Source organism: Oncorhynchus mykiss, chromosome 4 (genome assembly GCF_013265735.2).
Source record: "Oncorhynchus mykiss isolate Arlee chromosome 4, USDA_OmykA_1.1, whole genome shotgun sequence".
NCBI classification, from domain to species: Eukaryota; Metazoa; Chordata; class Actinopteri; order Salmoniformes; family Salmonidae; genus Oncorhynchus; species Oncorhynchus mykiss.
This window is the reverse complement of record NC_048568.1, coordinates 14669524-14687973: the sequence shown is the minus strand read 5'-3', so window position 1 is coordinate 14687973 and position 18450 is coordinate 14669524. Positions and strand designations below refer to the sequence as shown.

The 18450-nt window shown below is 42.9% G+C and overlaps 3 protein-coding genes across 3 annotated transcripts in view; 2 read left to right on the top strand and 1 right to left on the bottom strand.

The window, feature by feature from the left end:
• slc16a10 (solute carrier family 16 member 10) overlaps nucleotides 1–6389 on the top strand; it is a 54132-nt gene extending 47743 nt beyond the window's left edge. The window contains exons 4-6 of the mRNA XM_021600284.2: nucleotides 707–850; nucleotides 1236–1464; nucleotides 2706–6389. Coding sequence (XP_021455959.2) covers nucleotides 707–850; nucleotides 1236–1464; nucleotides 2706–2947 — 615 coding nt within the window. The 3' untranslated portion in view covers nucleotides 2948–6389. The remainder of the gene's footprint in view (nucleotides 1–706; nucleotides 851–1235; nucleotides 1465–2705) is intronic.
• A 2054-nt stretch (nucleotides 6390–8443) lies between these two features.
• mfsd4b (major facilitator superfamily domain containing 4B) lies at nucleotides 8444–14693 on the top strand. Its single transcript, XM_021600282.2, has 4 exons — nucleotides 8444–9475; nucleotides 10883–11051; nucleotides 11517–11633; nucleotides 11749–14693. Exons 1-4 carry the CDS (start codon nucleotides 9185–9187, stop codon nucleotides 13164–13166), a joined length of 1995 nt encoding a protein of 664 aa, XP_021455957.1. The 5' UTR covers nucleotides 8444–9184; the 3' UTR covers nucleotides 13167–14693.
• Nucleotides 14694–15610: 917 nt separating this feature from the next.
• The window catches only part of rev3l (REV3 like, DNA directed polymerase zeta catalytic subunit), a 49950-nt gene continuing 47110 nt past the window's right edge, over nucleotides 15611–18450 (bottom strand). Inside the window, exons 31-32 of the mRNA XM_036975690.1 lie at nucleotides 18221–18436; nucleotides 15611–16803 (exon numbers count right to left, since the gene is read on the bottom strand). Of these exons, the coding sequence (XP_036831585.1) occupies nucleotides 16657–16803; nucleotides 18221–18436 (363 nt within the window). The 3' untranslated portion in view covers nucleotides 15611–16656. The remainder of the gene's footprint in view (nucleotides 16804–18220; nucleotides 18437–18450) is intronic.

Here is an 18450-nt window from a genome sequence, read left to right as displayed (position 1 = left end):
TGACCTGTTAAACACATTTTTACTCCGGAACTTATATAGGCTTGCCATAACAATGGGGTTGAATACTTATTGACTCCAGACATTTCTGCTTTAAATGTTTTATTCAATTTTGTTAACTTTTCTAAAAAAACATAATTCCACTTTGATATTCTGTGTAGGCCAGTGATACAAAATCACAATTTTAATAAATGTTTCATTCAGGCTGTAACACAACATTTTTAAAAAGTCAAGTGGTGTGAATGCTTTCTGAAGGCCCTGTATGTATAACTGTGGCGGCTGGGAGATGGTGGTGGCTTCACTGAGTTGTATGAATGGCGCACCCTGCCTTCCCCACTTCTGAAAAAGGAGTGGTGTAGAGGGAGGACTCCTCGGGGGTATGCCTGAAACATGAGGAGACTGCGCCCCCCCCCCCCCCGCCCCCCCCACTCACAACTACAAACACATACTGTATACTCTCACAAACATGTAGATCCTCCTTATAGCAAATTGAACACAATGTGCCAAGACCATTGTTCTATGTTCCATATATCTTACCATCGCTCTTATGACGTCTAGAAAGTAATCAATTGTAAGCATCTACTAGCCTTATGTGTCTGTTTTCCACTAGACGTGCCATTTTGATTCGGCCATAAGTGCATGTGGCAGCTGTGTTCTGATGTGACTGAGTACTGACGAGACGCTTGTGTCCTTTGCGTCTGTCCCATAGATGAAGCATGTTGAGGAGCGCTTCGGAGAAGACGCCAACAAGGAGGTTCTGCTCATGTGCATCGGCGTCACGTCCGGCGTGGGCCGCCTCATCTTCGGCCAGGTGGCTGACTACGTACAGGGAGTGAACAAAGTCTACCTGCAGGTAAAGTCTACTAACCTCGGTCTTGCACAGGTCATGACTAGGTCTAAGATACCCTATTCCCCATATAGGGCACTACTTCTGGCCCGATGACACCCTATTCCCCATATAGGGCACTACTTCGGGCCCGATGACACCCTATTCTCCATATAGGGCACTACATCTGGCCCGATGACACCCTATTCCCCATATAGGGCACTACTTCTGGCCTGATGACACCCCACTCTCCATAAAGTCTACTATGTGTAGAATTTAGGGTGTCCTTTCAGATGTAGCCTGAACCCCATGTCATAACCATTACTCTGATTTAATGCAAAGAAGCAATGCTGCTGTGTGCATCGCATTCATGTCACCTCTCTGACATCCCCTCCGGTCTCCTCCCGCCCAGGTGTCTTCGTTTATCGTCATCGGCGTGATGTCCATGATGATCCCTCTGTGTCATGTGTTCGGGGGGCTGATCGCGGTGTGTCTGCTCATGGGCCTGTTCGACGGCTGTTTCATCTGCATCATGGCCCCCATCGCCTTCGAGCTGGTGGGCTCTCAGAACGTGTCCCAGGCCATCGGCTTTCTGCTGGGCATGATGTCTGTGCCCATGACCGTGGGGCCTCCTATTGCAGGTACAGTTAAGCAGTCAAGCCGGTTAGCCGCGTCTGAGATGGCATCTTCCCGGGGGGGGGGGGAATAGGAAAGTTAGTATGAGGCAGGAAAAAGTTAAATCAATCATAGAGCCACTGAATTGGTTAGACTGTACTGTTTGAAAGATATTAGCATTTAGCTTGATGCTGTAAAACATTTCTCCCTGGAGTATGATTCTGAGCTTTAGTTGTTTTTCTATAAACCTCTGGTTCCACCTGGTGTTTCTGTGCAACTGTGAAAGTGAAACACTCCATACTCTACCATACACAAAGGAACCTAAAGAAATCGATTCACAACATGGCAACTTTGCACCTTCTACAATTACAACTTGATATGAGTAGAGACATTATCTCGTGAATATGATACTTGTGTATGAAATTCTATACCTTGTGGAAGATGCATACATTTCACCACAGGAATGTTGACTGCACAGATGTCCATTTATGTTAATCTCGTTCTAATTTGGATATCATTCATATCCACATGAGTCATGTGCAACCCGTTTGCAATGTATTACAAAAAAAGGCATAGTTTTTTTTCTCTGAAATAGACTAGCATTCCAGGAAGAGAGGGACACAGGGTGGTAGAAGCAGGTAATGCAGGAAGTCATGCAACCTAGTGATGTTAAGGGAAGGAAACCACAATCCACAAGGGGGGGTCAGACAGAGGGGCCTAAATAGCCCTGACCCCAATCCACTCTGTCTTCACTAGCCAGTAATAATCAGCTCTTTGTATTAAAATAGTGGGTATACACTAACCCACTACCACTGGGAAAAAGCTGGTTGAATCAATGTCGTTTTCATGTAATTTCAACCAAAACGATATATGTTGAATCCTTGTGGAAAACTGATTGGATTTGCAAAAAGTCATCAACATAAGGGCACATTTTTACCTAAATCTAATAACATGATTTATTTAAATTTCACTGTGAATTCCCATTAGTTGACAACTCAACCAAATGTAAATCAAAACTAGACGTTGAACTGACGTCTCTGCCCAGTGGGTACTTGGTATCACTCTGTCCCAGCTCAGATAAGCCTACCTTTTTGTTTTATATCTGAAAGGACCAAATAAAGGTGTTCACTGTGGTTTGAAGTTATGGGGTTATGGACTCAGGACTGGGGCATGCTATTGCTGACCTGTGGGGTTTGTTCCTTGTCTTTAGGACATGAAATGATAATGAACGAGTCCCAGATATTTATGTGTCTGTCTCTCTCTCTAGGGTTCCTGAGGGACAGGCTGGGGAGTTATGACGTGGCCTTCTATTTGGCTGGTATCCCGCCTATCGTCGGTGGGGCCATGCTGTGTCTGATCCCCTGGGTGGAGGCTAGACGTATCAGGAGAGAGCAGGAGGAGGCAGCCAAAGATGGCACCCAGGAGCAGATGCTGGAGTTCAAGAGGAACAGTGGGGGTCAGGGAGATGCACTAGCAGTGAAGACCGCAACCCCCGAATCTGTCATCTAAGTCTCCCAAAACACACTCAAAACAAAGGTGCACCTTGACATATTCATATTCACTCGCAGGAACTTGGAACTGCTGATTTGTCGTATTTTTTTATGAAAGAAGTATAGATGAAATGTGTATTGACCCGTGTATGTGTAAACAATATTTTAATGGCTGCTTTTGCAGGAGAATGTGGGGCAAATGCTGAAGTAATACTACATATCAGTTATACACATAGATACTCAACAAACACAATTGAACATGAAGGTGATCTTGAAGAGCTATGCATCTGATTGTTTTCCAATCTTGCAGCTGTTGAATTAACTTGAAGGTTAAAATGGAAAATGAGAATCTCACTTATTTTAATATTTCTTACAAGGGAACGCATGCTTTACTTGGGTGCTCTTTGAAGTCTGCAACTACTGATTTACATGAGAATAAGCAGTGGCCAGCCTCGCTAGGAAATTCCCTCGTTTTCAATGTGCATTTTTTATTTTTTATTTTTAAGGCATTGAGGATCATTCTCGTCATTGCCGAGAAATGTTCAATACAAGCTTGAATATAGTTTTTAGGCTTTGCAGAATTTTGAAAAGAAAAACAAACTAGATTTATTGGGTTTGTTGAAAAATATATATTTCCAATAAATGCTAGGGACATATAATTAACCATATATGGTAAAAGAAACAGTAATATATCTAAAATAATCAAATTATCCCATAAGTAGTATAGGTAAGTAAAGTGTGTTTGGGACACAGATGTTGCTTGTCTTGACAACAGTATAACAAAGAATCTACTGCTAAGTAGAATTTAACTGGGGGGGAAAACAGCTGCTTTTTAAAAGTCAATCCTTTTCTGTTTATAGCACAGAGTGATCTGTGGGGGATTGATACTCTCTTAAAACATGCCAAGATTGTGAATTTGTGAGTAATGAGGTATAACCTGACCATACAATATCACTTCAAAGAAGTGCTTTATGAGATAATGGGTGGGGAGGTAGTTAGTTCCTAGTGGTTGTAGGGCTTACTATTGTCTTAGTTTTCAAGGTCACCTTGAAGGTGCTTGAGCACCTCAAGGGAGCAGCTTGAAGCACAATTACAGCGTCCCACCCATGAAATATGAAACGTCATCTCAAGGCTGCAGTACTCTGGACCTGAAATAAGCCTGACTTTACCTGAGGCTGTGTTCAGTCGTTAGTATCTCTGATACAGTGTAACTTGAATGCGCCGTACACAGTGCCTGAGAATCCTTTTCAGTGTTTTTGAACCAGAACCACCATTGTCATTTTGTAATCATTAGTTTATAGCAGCTCAGAACAGGATTCTCAAACGGAACGTCTGCTTGTCTGACTATGCAACGTGAGTAAAGGATGAACGTCAGTGTTGATTATAATGAGTAATTGACATGAAACAGAGATGAATGAATTATGAATAGATTTTCTATTGTTGATGGCAGTATTTTGTCCAGCACATATAGGCTAGTAAACCAATGTTATACTTTCATATCTTCTAATTGTAGTAGGCTCACTCTGTCCACCATATTTCAAATGTAATTTGATATGTAATCATTGACAAATGTGACCATTAGTCAAGTTAACCATTGACTATGTGCTCAGTTCATTAGCCTTTTGTTAGGAGAAATATATTTGTTTTAATGATATTTTTCATATTTGTATTTATTTTTTTCTAGAATTTGTTTAGCGGCTGATGTCATGCCATAATTAATTGGTGCTTTCTTTTCTCATTATTTGATGTTTTGAAGACCAAAACAACCTTTTGTATTGATTATTTTGGGTGTGCCCTTGAAATGTAAAGAAAATGGCTGATTGTCTATGGTCAATACTATTTGCCAAAGCACCACCCTCGGGATAGTTTATTAGGCCTTTCAAACATGTTATGTTTCAAATCACCCTCCTGAATTTCAACAATCATTGATAATTATAAAGATTGCTCTTGGAGAACTTGAAGACCCACAACTTTTACAGCGTAGGATTTTGACTCGACAATCCCTTGACCACTAAGCACGCAGAAAAGTCATAACTTATCAAAATCCAAACTATCCAGCTCTGTAGGTCATTGGTTTCACCAAGGCAAGACTTGTGACACAATCTACCTCGGATGTCATGCAAATTTCTAGTATTTTGTCCTACACAGTATTTGCAGGACAGAAAGAGGCTTTCAGTTCAAACCATTACAAAACATGACCATCACGTGTTGTTTGGGCAATATTTCCCTTCCACTGTGTGTCTTTATACAGTCGATATCCAAACATTAGGAGAGACTCTGTAAAAGAGTCTTCCAGCTTCCTAGCCATCACTGTTTGCTCTGAACGGGATTGCTGCCTATCTGTACCACAGAAAAGTGTTTGAGAAGTACAGTACTTCGGTGGAATTTTGTGACCAGGGAAATGCAAATAAATGATTAATTCTGAGAAGAAAAAGTTGCTATCTTGAACTTAAATCTTGCTTTGGGAATGATCTGGGGTTTTTTTATGCTTTGAATTTCCAGTTTAGATGTATTATTATTTGTTCTATCGATGTGAGAATTAGATAATACCCATGTCACAAGGAATGTTTCGGATACATTTTTTGGTTTTGTTTTTCTAACCAGAGCATACATTTCTACTAGGGAAATGTCCAATTTATATATTTGTTTTATCAAGTCTTGTTTATTTTTAAGTTAATCTTTTAGTTATAATTGCTATATTATTATTCTTACTTTACATCCTAGACATACGCAGTTGCACAATTCACCGATGAAAGCCTCAGGTAATTTCTCAAGTAATAGAAATTCCTGAAATTGTACCCTGGAGGTTTTACTGAGATACCTCTTTGCCATACACATCTTAGTAATTATTCATTACATTATCTCGTACTGAATTAATTCCTTGGCATCCAAAGAAGTTTGTCACCTTTTGGGAATGTCCCAGTATTTTAGATCCTATGAAGAGAATTTAAAGATTTAGTTTATGCATGTTATATTTTTTGTTTAGTGGCTAAAGTCCAAATTCAACAGCATATTGTTTGAAATGATTCAATGAACATGTTTCTAGTTACATATGCAGGTTATATATAGATTTTATTCAAACTCTTTTGCTTTTCACAGGTGTAATTCCGAGTGTATATCTATGCCTAATGCAACTAGAGTTCTACCACACTGTAATGTCACAAAAAATATCAACTTTGCGGCTTTCACTTTCACCCCATGTTATGTGCATTGTTCTTCTCTCATTTTGTTGTTCACAGATAGTTTATTTCTTTACAGTATATATAAATGTCTTTCAAATACACATTTTATATTGCTGATCATTAAAATCTCTTTGCTTTATGTAGTTATTTCATCATTTTATTGCTTTTCTAATTGCCTTCATAATTTTATTGCATTATTTAATGTTTTATTTTGATTGTATGATATGTAATATGTCATGGTACTATGTACAACTGAAATTAAAGTACATTTTTAACGAAGTAAGGATATGTTAAAGTTTTTTCTTTTTTCTTGAGTTTCTCATCATTCATCATCACTCTCCAGTTGCATCATGGGAAACTTATACCTCCTAATTTGAGCCTGACAATGTCTCTGTCAACCTATAGGGCCTGGTTTATTTAAGCTACTTTATGCATGTACACACACTGGAAAAACAAAGTGTTTGCTGTAATCCAATGTCAATACTGGACCATCCTTCCTCTTAACACATGTTTCTCACACGTCTGTCATACAGAGAAGTGAAACTCTTGCCAAAGCAAGCCAGCAAGTATAGATGGCCAATCTGCGTGGCCAAGCACGACTCCAACACCATTAAGTTTGCTGACGACACAACGGTGGAAGGCCTGATCACCGACAACGATGAGGCAGGCTATAGGGAGGAGGTCAGAGACCTGGCAGTGTGGTGCCAGGACCCCAACCTCTCAACGTGAGCAAGACAAAGGAGCTGATCGTGGACTACAAGAAAAGGAGGGCCAAACACGCCCCTGTTTCACATCGACGGGGCTGTAGTAGAGTGGGTTGAGAGTTTCAAGTTCCTTGGTGTCCACATCACCAACAAACTATTATGGTCCAAACACACCAAGACAGTTGTGAAGAAGGCACGACAACACCTTTTCCACCTCCGGAGACTGAAAAGATTTGGCATGAGTTCCCAGATTCTCAATAAGTTATACAGCTGCACCATCGAGAGCATTCTGACTGGTTGCATCACCGCCTGGTATGGCAACTGCTCGGCATCCGACCCTAAGGCGCTAAAGAGGGAAGTGCGTACGGCCCAGTACATCACTGGGGCCAAGCTTCCTGCCATCCGGGACCTATATATTAGGAGGTGTCAGAGGAAGGCACAAAAAATGGTCAAAGACTCCAGTCACCTAAGTCATGGACTGTTCTCTCTGCTACCGCACGACAAGCAGTCGGTACATGAGCGCCAAGTCTAGGTCCCAAAAGGCTCCTTAACAGCTTCTACCCCTAAGCCATAAGACTGCTGAACAATTAATGAAATGGCCACCCGCGCCTTTTGTTTTTATACTGCTGCTACTTGCTGTTTATTATCTATGTATAGTCACTTTACACCTACCTACATGTACAAATTACCTCAGCCACGGACTCTGTACCCCATGTATATTGCCTCGTTATTGTTATTTTGTGTTACTTGTATACATGTATTTTTCCTTTAGTTTATTTAGTAAATGTTTTCTTAACTCTTTTCTTAACTGCATTGTTTGGTTAAGTGCTTTGTAAGTAAGCATTTCACAGTACACCTGTTGTATTCTGCACATGTGACAAATACAATTTGTATAGAAGGGCAATCTTCAGAAGATGTGAAGACATTTTCAGTAAATGTAGACATTCTTACAAGTATAATTACCTTTTCTTGCATGTAAAGCAAAACTATTCGTAAGGAAAACGTCATTTCTATTATGACCTCTAGAGGTCCTTGTTTCCGACGACAATTTCAATCATACGACTACTACTTCCTATACGCTGACGCGTCAGCTGAGCCAATCATCCATGGAACCACATCGTAGAAGCAAAGATTGGTATAACTGAACCAAGATAGACAACAGACTGCCGTTTCCAATGGGAACAAATTAGTCATAGTTGACAGAACCAGCTAGGTGGGCAGAGCCAAGCACGAGCTAGCGAGATCCTATTGGTGCGTTCTAGCAGATATCTGCATATTTCCGTTAGGGAACGCCTCCTCTGAAGTGCGCGTGTGCTCTATTCATTATTGCACTCCTAAACAACGCGATTTTTTTTTAAATTGCAAAGTCTACAAAACTTTGTTCACTCTGTTCATAACATATTGTAGTTTTAGGAACATAAAACTGTATTGAGATCAAATGTTTCATCTATGAGAAAATGTGCAGAATGTCAGCCAAAATCCATCTCGTTCCATCTTCTCCTACTGCCGGTCAGTGGGCTTCCTCTCACTACCACATTTGGTAATGAGTGGAAACGCTAAGCGGATGCTTCACATTTATACATCCGGTGAGATATCTGTCTCACTGTGGTATTAGGCTTTTTCCGCGTTCACATTACTAGCCAAAAAACTAGGAAACTCGTATAACTACAACCAGTTACCAAGTCAGAAATTAACGAGTTTCCTAGTTCTGGCTAGCATCTGAACGCGGCATATTACCCGCAGCCACCATTCCCCCGGATGACAGAATGAACCGAAGGGGTATATCGACCTCGCCAACTTGTAGTCCTAAAAAACGGAAATCCGTTCGTTACCTCTGGCTCGTTCAGCCATTCACATGGGGAAAATGAATGAGGGAAAAATATGGTTTTGGGGTAAAGCGGAAAATAAAGTCTGAGGTTAGCACAGGTTTAGGAGATCCTATACGTTTTGTTCTATGATATAATACCAGTCAGTTAATATGACCTTTAAAAGTTCTGAAGATTTTGATGTGCTTTTTTTCTTCTTCATAAACGCTTAAGAATGCACAAAAAAGTGACGTTAGCTGAACAAAACGAATAATATATCCTAAGCCTGTGTTTACCACGTACCTTATTTTCGGCACTTATCCAAAAACCCTACAAAAACTCCATTCATTTTGTACAACGAACCATGGCGGAGTTGGTGCATACAAAAAGACGCCATTACTATTTATCTCTATAACAGAGTAGGATTTCAGAGCGTGTCGTTCACTGAAGGCGCACCCGGTCAGTTCGCGTAGTTTGTTTACCAACTGCGCTGGCCCAAACTTGTCAATATTGCCAACCAGCAGGACTCAAACAAAGACGTTAGCCATCATTTGACAGCTCGACCATGTCTGCCTCGACCGCTAGAGATCCTGTTGCTAAAAAGAAGCATGTTCGTTTCGCTAGAATGGAGGAGGATGATGATGATAACGATGACCAAGAGGAAGATACTCTGTTTGACAAGAGGAAAGACACGAGACGAGGGCTGAAGAGTGTAATGAAAGGGAGGAAGAGAAGTTCGAATTCAGAGTTCGATGATGAGGTTGAAATCATCGATGGAGGTGGCAGGGCCAGCGATTCTGGAGGCTGCAGCAGCTGGATGATCACCTTAGCGCTCTGTGCGTCATTCCTCGGCCTGGTAATGATGAATGCTTTTTATTAGGCTAGTAGGCCAGCCCAAGGGACTGAATTGGAACCATTCTGTCATCATATGTACCTTTTATATCTGATAAATGAATAGGGTCTCTGGTTTTATTGCATAGTTTGTTATACATGGACATTATTGTTCTGGTTGTTTCTCTATCACCATATCTTCACTAAAACTAAAATACAGGTTTTCTGTACGTGTTTTAAAGCTTCATCTAATTTTACATGAGTCTCACATGGTCAGTAACTATTCCTATTCCCATTCGATAATATCTAGCATTTCCAAGATTCCTTCATTAGTTCATTAGTTATGTGATTGTGGTTGTTTTAGTGGCATTTAAGACAATGGTTACTTTCTTATTCTCAGGTAAAATGAGCGTTTGTTAGGGATATATTCTGAATGAGCCGGATTTGCATTTCATGGCTGTAAAACTAGCTCTTCAACTTAAGAACAGGTTTAAAAGGTTCCGCCCCTTTTTCCCTTCAAATTTTCGCCTAAAATGACATACCCAAATCTAACTGCCTGTAGCTCAGGACCTGAAGCAAGAATATGCATATTCTTGATACCATTTGAAAGGAAACACATTGAAGTTTGTGAAAATGTGAAATGAATGTAGGAGAATATAACACATTAGATCTGGTAAAAGATAATACAAATACATTTTTGTATTTTTTTTGTAACATCTTTGAAATGGAAGAGAAAGGCCATAATGTATTATTCCAGCCCAGGCGCAATTTAGATTTTGGCCACTAGATGGCAGCAGTGTATGTGCAACGTTTTAGACTGATCCAATGAACCATTGCACTTCTGTTCAAAATGTTGTATCAAGACTTCCCAAATGTGCCTAATTGGTTTATTAATACATTTTCAAGTTCATAACTGTGCATTCTCCTCACACAATAGCATGGTATGTTTCACAGTAATAGCTACTGTAAATTGGACAGTGCAGTTAAATTAACAAGAATTTAAGCTTTCTGCCAACATCAGATATGTTCTGTGATTTCTTTTGTTGTTGTTACTTACAACCTCATGCTAATCGCATTAGCTTACGTTAGCTCAACCGTCCCGCGGGGAACCCACCAATCCTATAGGGGTTCATTAATTAAGCTTTTACTTTCTGGCACCTGTCCAAAGGTACAATTTCGAATAACTGCCGCCTTCCTGGAAGGGAAAGAAAAACCCAAAATGTCACACTTTATATTATTTACCATTGGCTGCCACAAATAAAGTTCAAAATACCCTTAGAATATTACTGTATGCAAAAATGTATCCTAGAATATGATGATGGCCCTAGACGCTACCACTGTTTGCCTAAGAACTTGGAGAAAGCTCTGAGATATGCGCTTACTTATACTTGCCTGTAGTACAGTGTACTAGTTTATTATGTATGTGTTCCAGGGGATGAGCATCTCTGTCTTAGGCCCCACATTTCAAGACCTTGCCATCAACGTCAACCAGAACATCAGCAACATCTCCTACATCTTCGTAGGCCGCTCGATGGGCTATATAGGCGGCTCTGTGTTGTCCGGGATTCTCTTTGACTGCATGAACAGCCATCTGCTGCTGGGTATGTCTAACAGACTAAAATATACCTAGACTTAACTAAAATACAAATACATGGTGTCCATTGGCTCTGAATAACATTCGATTTAACCTCTAAGATATTATTGTGGTCCTGGTCCTGTCTATGAGTTCATAGAGCATGGCGCTAGCTATGCCAGGATCATACGTTTGATTCCTGCCCAGGCCACCCAAACGAAATATGTATACACGCATAATTGTAAGTCGCTTTGGATAAAACCGTCTGCTAAATGGCATTTATTATTATTAATATTAGTATTATTATATTAGTATACAGTATGCATTTGTTGTTGTTGTTATTATTATATTAGTATACAGTATGCACAGTGAATGCACCACCTTTGCTTGTCAAAGAATGCCAATGGTTGTTTTTGTGGGTGATCATGACTTTTATATGGTGCATGCTGGTTGAATACACCCCACTCCTCCTAACACTGTATCTTCTCCACAGGCCTCTCCATGCTGGTCACAGCGTTTGGGATGTTTGCCATCCCTTTCTCTAAGACAGCCCTTCTCCTCACTGCCCTGATGTCCAGTATTGGAGTTTCCATGGGCTTTCTAGATACAGGTGCAGTTAATCTCCCAGTCTTTATCTTTAAGATAGTAAATACGTATCTACTGCACAGTACAAGAAGTGGTAGTCAGTGAATGTCTCTGACGCTGTTTACTGTCCTCTCTGGTAGGCGGTAATGTCCTGATCTTGCAGACGTGGGGGGATCAGGCTGGCCCCCACATGCAGGCCTTGCACTTCAGCTTCGCTGCTGGGGCCTTCGCCTCGCCCATCATCGCCAAGCTGCTGTTTGGAACGGACCTGGACGTGGCTACAAACAGCAGCATGGACGCCCCGGTGGCAAACTCCACCTCCCCATCTGTCACAGACCACGTGCCCCAAATCGTGTCCTCTCCTACGGTTATTCGCTTCGTCCACAGTAGCAGTACCCTCAAGTCCATGTGGGCCTATGTTGTGATCGGTGGTTTCATCCTGTTCGTCTCCCTCGTCTTCTTCATCCTTTACACCCGCCACAGCCCCTCTAGTGGCAGGGCCCAGACCCCCTCAGGGAAACCCCTGGTGTCCAAGCACCACAACGCACTCATCGCAATGCTCTTTGTCTTCTTCTTCTGGTACGTGGGGGCCGAGGTGGCGTACGGCTCCTTTATCTTCACCTATGCTAAGGATTACATTCATATGGACGAGGCCCAGGCAGCAGGGCTCAACTCCCTGTTCTGGGGAACGTTCGCTGCCGGCCGGGGCCTGGCCATCTTCTTTGCGACCTGCATGCACCCAGGCACCATGATTCTACTGAGCCTGGTGGGCTGCACCCTGTCCTCCCTGTTCCTCACACTCTTCAACAGCAACAGGGTGGCCCTGTGGGTCTGCACTGGTGTCTACGGTGCCTCCATGTCGACCACTTTCCCCAGTGGGATCTCCTGGGTGGAGCAGTACACCACGGTGACCGGGCGCTCTGCTGCGGTGTTCGTGGTGGGGGCGGCCCTGGGGGAGATGGTGTTGCCCGCCCTGGTGGGCTTCCTACTGGGAAGGATCCATGATCAGCCCTTGCTAATGTACCTGGCCCTGGGCACCGCCACCATCACCTCCATCCTCTTCCCCTTCATGTTCTGGCTGGCCTCGTCCCCCAGCGGCCCCAGTAGGACACCTCGCACCAGGAGCCACATGGAGCCTGACGACAGCGAGTACCGCCAAGCCTTGCTGGACTCGGGCGCCAATGATGAGGAAGAGGAGCAGGAGCAGCAGCGGGAACAGAAGCAGGATGACGAGGCCGACCAGTGGAATGATGCCGACTTCGAGGTCATCGAGATGGCTGACGCCAGCCTTATGATCTCTCCTAATAAAGCGGCGCTCTCTTCTCCTAGCAAAGCGCTCTCTTTATCTCCTAATAAAGCGTTGTCATCTCCTAACAAAGGGCTTTCACCACCTGATGTTGCTGGGACATCAGGGGACACCACTGCCACATCTGTCCCCGCTACTTTCCAGTCCCTAGAGCCAACAGTTGGGGCCTCTTTCTCAGACTCTATCTCTCTCCAGGGAGACTCACCCAGACGGAAACTGCTGCGTTCCCTGGACCGGCAGAAGAGAGACTAGGGGCTAGATTCAATCAGATCAAGCATTAACCGGCGATTGCCGACAACCCCATAGCTGGTGTTTTGGTTGTGTATCTGCATTAGAGCTGTCAAATCGGAGCTGCTTCTCTCGTGGTCATTGTCACGAAGCCATACTCGTCCCACTCATGTTAGAAGTCCAGAACGAGAAAGTGTAGATTATATAGAAATAATGACGCTCAAATGTAAAATCATTAAACAAAATTAGGATTTCTATCAGCCTAATCGAAGTGTAGATTAATATCTCACATTCCACTAAACAACTTGTAAACAAGATGCATGGGATTTCTCTTAATGTGACTACGTGCAGCCAATGGCAATATCCGCTTTAGGTATAATGCCGGGAGCCACTTGTGGATTTGACAGCTCTAATGCAGTTCCACCTCTGATACTCTGCCTGGGAGCCCGCGATTCAATCGGATTAACAGTAAGGCCGGGATTCAATCCTAAAGCCAGGATTGCATCCGATCGTGCTTTGTCTGCAATGTACCTTTTTTAAAGGCAATTTCCTCGCGTTCAGAGACCACATTTACAGTCAATGCTGCGTATGTCGAAATGACCTTTAAATTGTGCATTTTCACGAAGTGCGATCGGAATGAATACCGGCCTAAGGGCTCTAGTCTGGGAAATGCGCCATTACTCCAAGTGCTTTAAAGACGTTACTGTAAAACTTGTTGATGTCTGATTGTCCGTGACTGTAATCTGACCTGTTTAGTTTAACACACATGTAAATGTTTGATACTACAGATTTACAGTGCAATATAATTTACCCCACTCCTACACAGCTTATGTCTACTACATCATTTGTAGCTGTATGCTGTGGTGGAAATGGAATTTGTTTAAACATTAAGACCCCTTGCCACTGTTGCTGGTAATGAATTATAACAGTTACATTAGTGATTTCACAGTAGTGCAACACTAAACGTTTTTTCCCTTTAGATATCCTAAAGATGTCATTTTCTTTGTCATATTTATATTTAGTAAATATTTGAATTATCAGCTGTTAAAGATAGGAATTTTGAATCATTTGTTTTTGTCAGACCTTTGTTTGAATATATGTCACATTCACGTGCTAGTTGGAAACTAGGCAACTCAAACATGTTAGAATTGCTAACTCGTTGTGGAAAGATGTTCCCGAGTTTCCCACTTAGAAAGTATCAGAATCAAGCCTCTGGGCAAAGATGTAAAATCAAGATGTCAAATCAAATTTTATTAGTCACATGCGCCGAATACAACAAGTTAAGACCTTACAGTGAAATGCTTACTTATGAACCCTTAACCAACAATGCAGTTTAATTAGATGTTCAGGAGTCTTATGGCTTGAGGGTAGAAGCTGTTTAGAAGCCTCTTGGACCTAGACTTCGCGCGCCGGTACCGCTTGCAAGCAGAGAGAACAGTCTAGGACTAGGGTGGCTGGAGTCTTTGACAATTTTTAGGGCCTTCCTCTGACACCGCCTGGTGTAGAGGTCCTGGATGGCAGGAAGCTTGGCCCCAGTGATGAACTGGGCCGTACGCCCCAACCTCTGCAGTGCCTTGCGGTCAGAGGCCGAGCATTTGCCATACCAGGCAGTGATGCTCTCGATGGTGCAGCTGTAGAACCTTTTGAGGACCCATGTCAAATCTTTTCAGTCTCCTGAGGGGGAATAGGTTTTGTTGTGACCTCTTCACGACTGTCTTGGTGTGCTTGGACCATGTTAGTTTGTTGGTGATGTGGACGCCAAGGAACTTGAAGCTCTCAATCTGCTCCACTACAGCCCCGTTGATGAGAATAGGGGTGTGCTCCGTCCTTTTCCTGTAGTCCACAATTCTCCTTTGTCTTGATCACGTTGAGGGAGAGGTTGTTGTCCTGGCACCACACGGCCAGGTCTCTGACCTCCCTATAGGCGGTCTCGTCGTTGTCGGTGATCAGGCCTACCACTGTTGTGTCATCGGCAAACTTAATGATGGTGTTGGAGTCGTGCCTGGCCGTGCAGTCATGAGTGAACAGGGAGTACAGGAGCGGATTAAGCACCCACCCCTTAGGGGCACATGTGTTGATGATCAGCGTGGCGGATGTGTTATTACCTACCCTTACCACCTGGGGGCGGCCAATATCTATTCCATATTGGTTCAACAGAATTGAATTAAAATGATGTGGAAATGATGATTCAACCAGTGTATGCCCAGTGGGAACCACTACACAAATAAGTTACATTCATTTTATCTCAGAGGTTCCGAGTTTCTGATAGCATATGAACACAGCATGTTTTTTTCTCTCACTTTTCTGTAAACATTTTTTTATTTAAGTCTTGTGCTGTGATGAATTGTCAAGTAATCTGTAGTTTTTCCATTCAGATGTGTGATCTTTGTTAAAGTTGATCACGTTTGAATTTTTCTATTAAAACAAATCAAAGCCATGAAAAATACTAAAACACAAAGACTAGAGAATTTAATACATTGAGTTTTATTATATCAATCTTCAACCTCCACCCACAGCAATGTCCATTAAAAACAAAGCAAGAAACACTTCCTTCATATTTTTTGTTGTACATTTACATTTATACAAATACACAGATCCTGTGTATAGTTGTTTGGGAAATAATATAATCCATCTTGACATGGGTAGATGGCATATGCTGTTTTAACATGGAGAAAGCATTAGAAATGTGTACAAAACAAATATGCACAAGGAAATAATATATACTCTTGCCATAAATTATCAAAATACAGTATTGCAACAGTCCCAGAAGTAAAAACTGAAATTAATACTCCCCCATCCTCTTTTGATAGGCATTAGTGCCTCAGGGTATAATGATAATATGCTTTTTCATAACTGACAAATACAAATTGAGGCAAAAAGAGACAAAATGGCACACAAACAGAATGCATAAAAACAAGTTGATTTGTTTTCATTTTTTAATGCCGATGCACAGATAATTCAAATGGGCACTTTACAAGAACTATTTACCAAAGATTGTATTTGATATAAAAAGGGAAATGTAGTTAAACAGTGTTTTCTTTAGTCAACCTTTGCGTCGTAAGGAGCTCCTTAGAAATACTGTTCAGACTTTTTAAGTCTTGCATTTACAAATTGCTACAGCGCCTACAAAATAAAAAACGGTAGGGGCCTCTTTCGGTCAAGAGTTAATGCCATCTTTATGATACAGAAGAGACCATCTCCATCCATCCTGAAGAAAAAAAAAAAAAAACATCAGCTTCAATCACAACCAACCAATAGCAGCTAATGAAGACACAGTGAGCGAGGGAGAACGAGCCCTTGAAAACCACTCCCTCGTCTCCTTCAGGAGGCCCAAACCCAGCCAGTCTGCACTTAGAGCAGAAATACTTGTATAACAAATAACAACGGGACAACATGAAAACCCAACGGGGTTCAATCAAAGCACCATTTAAAAAGGAAAAGACAGGGAAACACGGCTGGATGAGACAGCGTTGGTTTAGCACCAGAGTAGCTGTGCTGTGGGCCACGGGGCCATTCACAATCCGAACTGCTCCAGGAGCTGTCGGAGGTAGGGGGCCTTGGTGAGCTGTCTGTTGACCCGGGACAGCTTGTAGAGCACAGGACAGTCCAGAGACACACACGGAACCTGCCGATCCGCACTGCCGCTGCAGTTCCGACAGATCTGGACCAAATGGAAAACAGGTTGGTTGGTTAAATGGAGTTTAAACACTGATGAATCTTTCTAGCTTCTGCTCTAGCTACAGAACCTCACCAACCAGTTGGAGTGAACTATCCCTCTAATATTACATGACAGGGCTAAAAATACAACTCTAAGCTTAGCTCGATTTCCATCTCACTGTACTCTGACTCTCTAAAACTCAAATGCAGACAGTGCTTGGAGACTACTCAGCATCGGCTTGTGGTACACTACAAGATCAAAAGTATGTGGACACTTGCTCGTCGAACATCTCATTGCACCCCCCATCCTGCTGCTATAACATCCTCCCTCCACTCTTCTGGGAAGATTTTCCACTAGATGTTGGAACATTGCTGTGGGGACTTGCTTCCATTCAGCCACAAGAGCCTTAGTGAGGTAGGGCACTGATGTTGGGCATTCAGGCCTGGCCTGCAGTCAGCTTTCAAATTCATCCCAAAGGTGTTCGATGGGGTTGAGGTCAGGGCTCTGTGCAGGCCAGTCGAGTTCTTCTACACCGATCGACAAACCATTTTTGTATGGACCTAGCTTTGTGCAAGGGGGCATTGTCATGCTGAAACAGGAAAAGGGCCTTCCTCAAACTGTTGCCACAAAGTTGGAAGCACAGAATTGTCTAGAATGCCACTGTAGCATTAAGATTTCCCTTCACTGGAAATAAGGGGCCTAGAAAAACAGACCCAGACCATTATTCCTCCTCCACCAAACTTTACAGTTGTCACTATGCATTCTGGCATGTAGTGTTCTCCTGGTATCCGCCAAACCCAGATTGTCCATTGGACTGCCAGATGGTGAAGCATGATTCATCACTCCAGAGAACGCATTTCCACTGCTCTAGAGTCCAATGGCAGCGAGCTTTACACCACTTCAGCCGACGCTTGGCATTGCGCATGGTGATCTTAGGCTTGTGTGCGATGGCTCGACCATGGAAACCCATTTCATGAAGCTCTCGAACAGTTCTTGTGCTGGATTTGCTTCCAGAGGCAGATTGGAACTCGGTAGTGAGTGTTGCAACTAAGGACAGACGATTGCTACTCGCTACAACACTCTCCAGTCCCATTCTGTGAGCTTGTGTGGCCTACCACTGAGCTGTTGTTGCTCCCAGAAGTTTCCACTACACAACAGCAGCATGTACATTTGACCGGAGCAGCTCTAGCAGCGCAGAAATGTGCCGAACTGACTTGTTGAAAAGGTGACATCCTATGATGGTGCCACGTTGAAAGTCACTGAGCTCTTCAGTGAGGCCATTCTACTGCCAATGTTTGTCTATGGAGATTGCATGGCGGTGTGCTCGATTTTATAAACCTGTCAGCAGGGGTGTCCACATACTTTTGTATATATAGTGTAGCTTGCCAATGGTGTGCTCCCCCCCACCGTGACCTTTCACCTTTAGCAGCTGGTCCTGCTGGCTCTCCCAAAGGCGCATGTCCTGGTAGAGAGTGACGGCCACGCGTTGGGGCTCGGCACGGCAGCTGGCACACACCCCTAGCTGGGTGAGCTCATCACACACAGGACAGTGCAGCGTGGTGAAGTACTGGGAGATAGTCCCCTTCCTCCCCACTTCCTCCCCTCTGGCGACCATGGAGCATGACGCCTTCTGGACCTGAAGACAGAGGA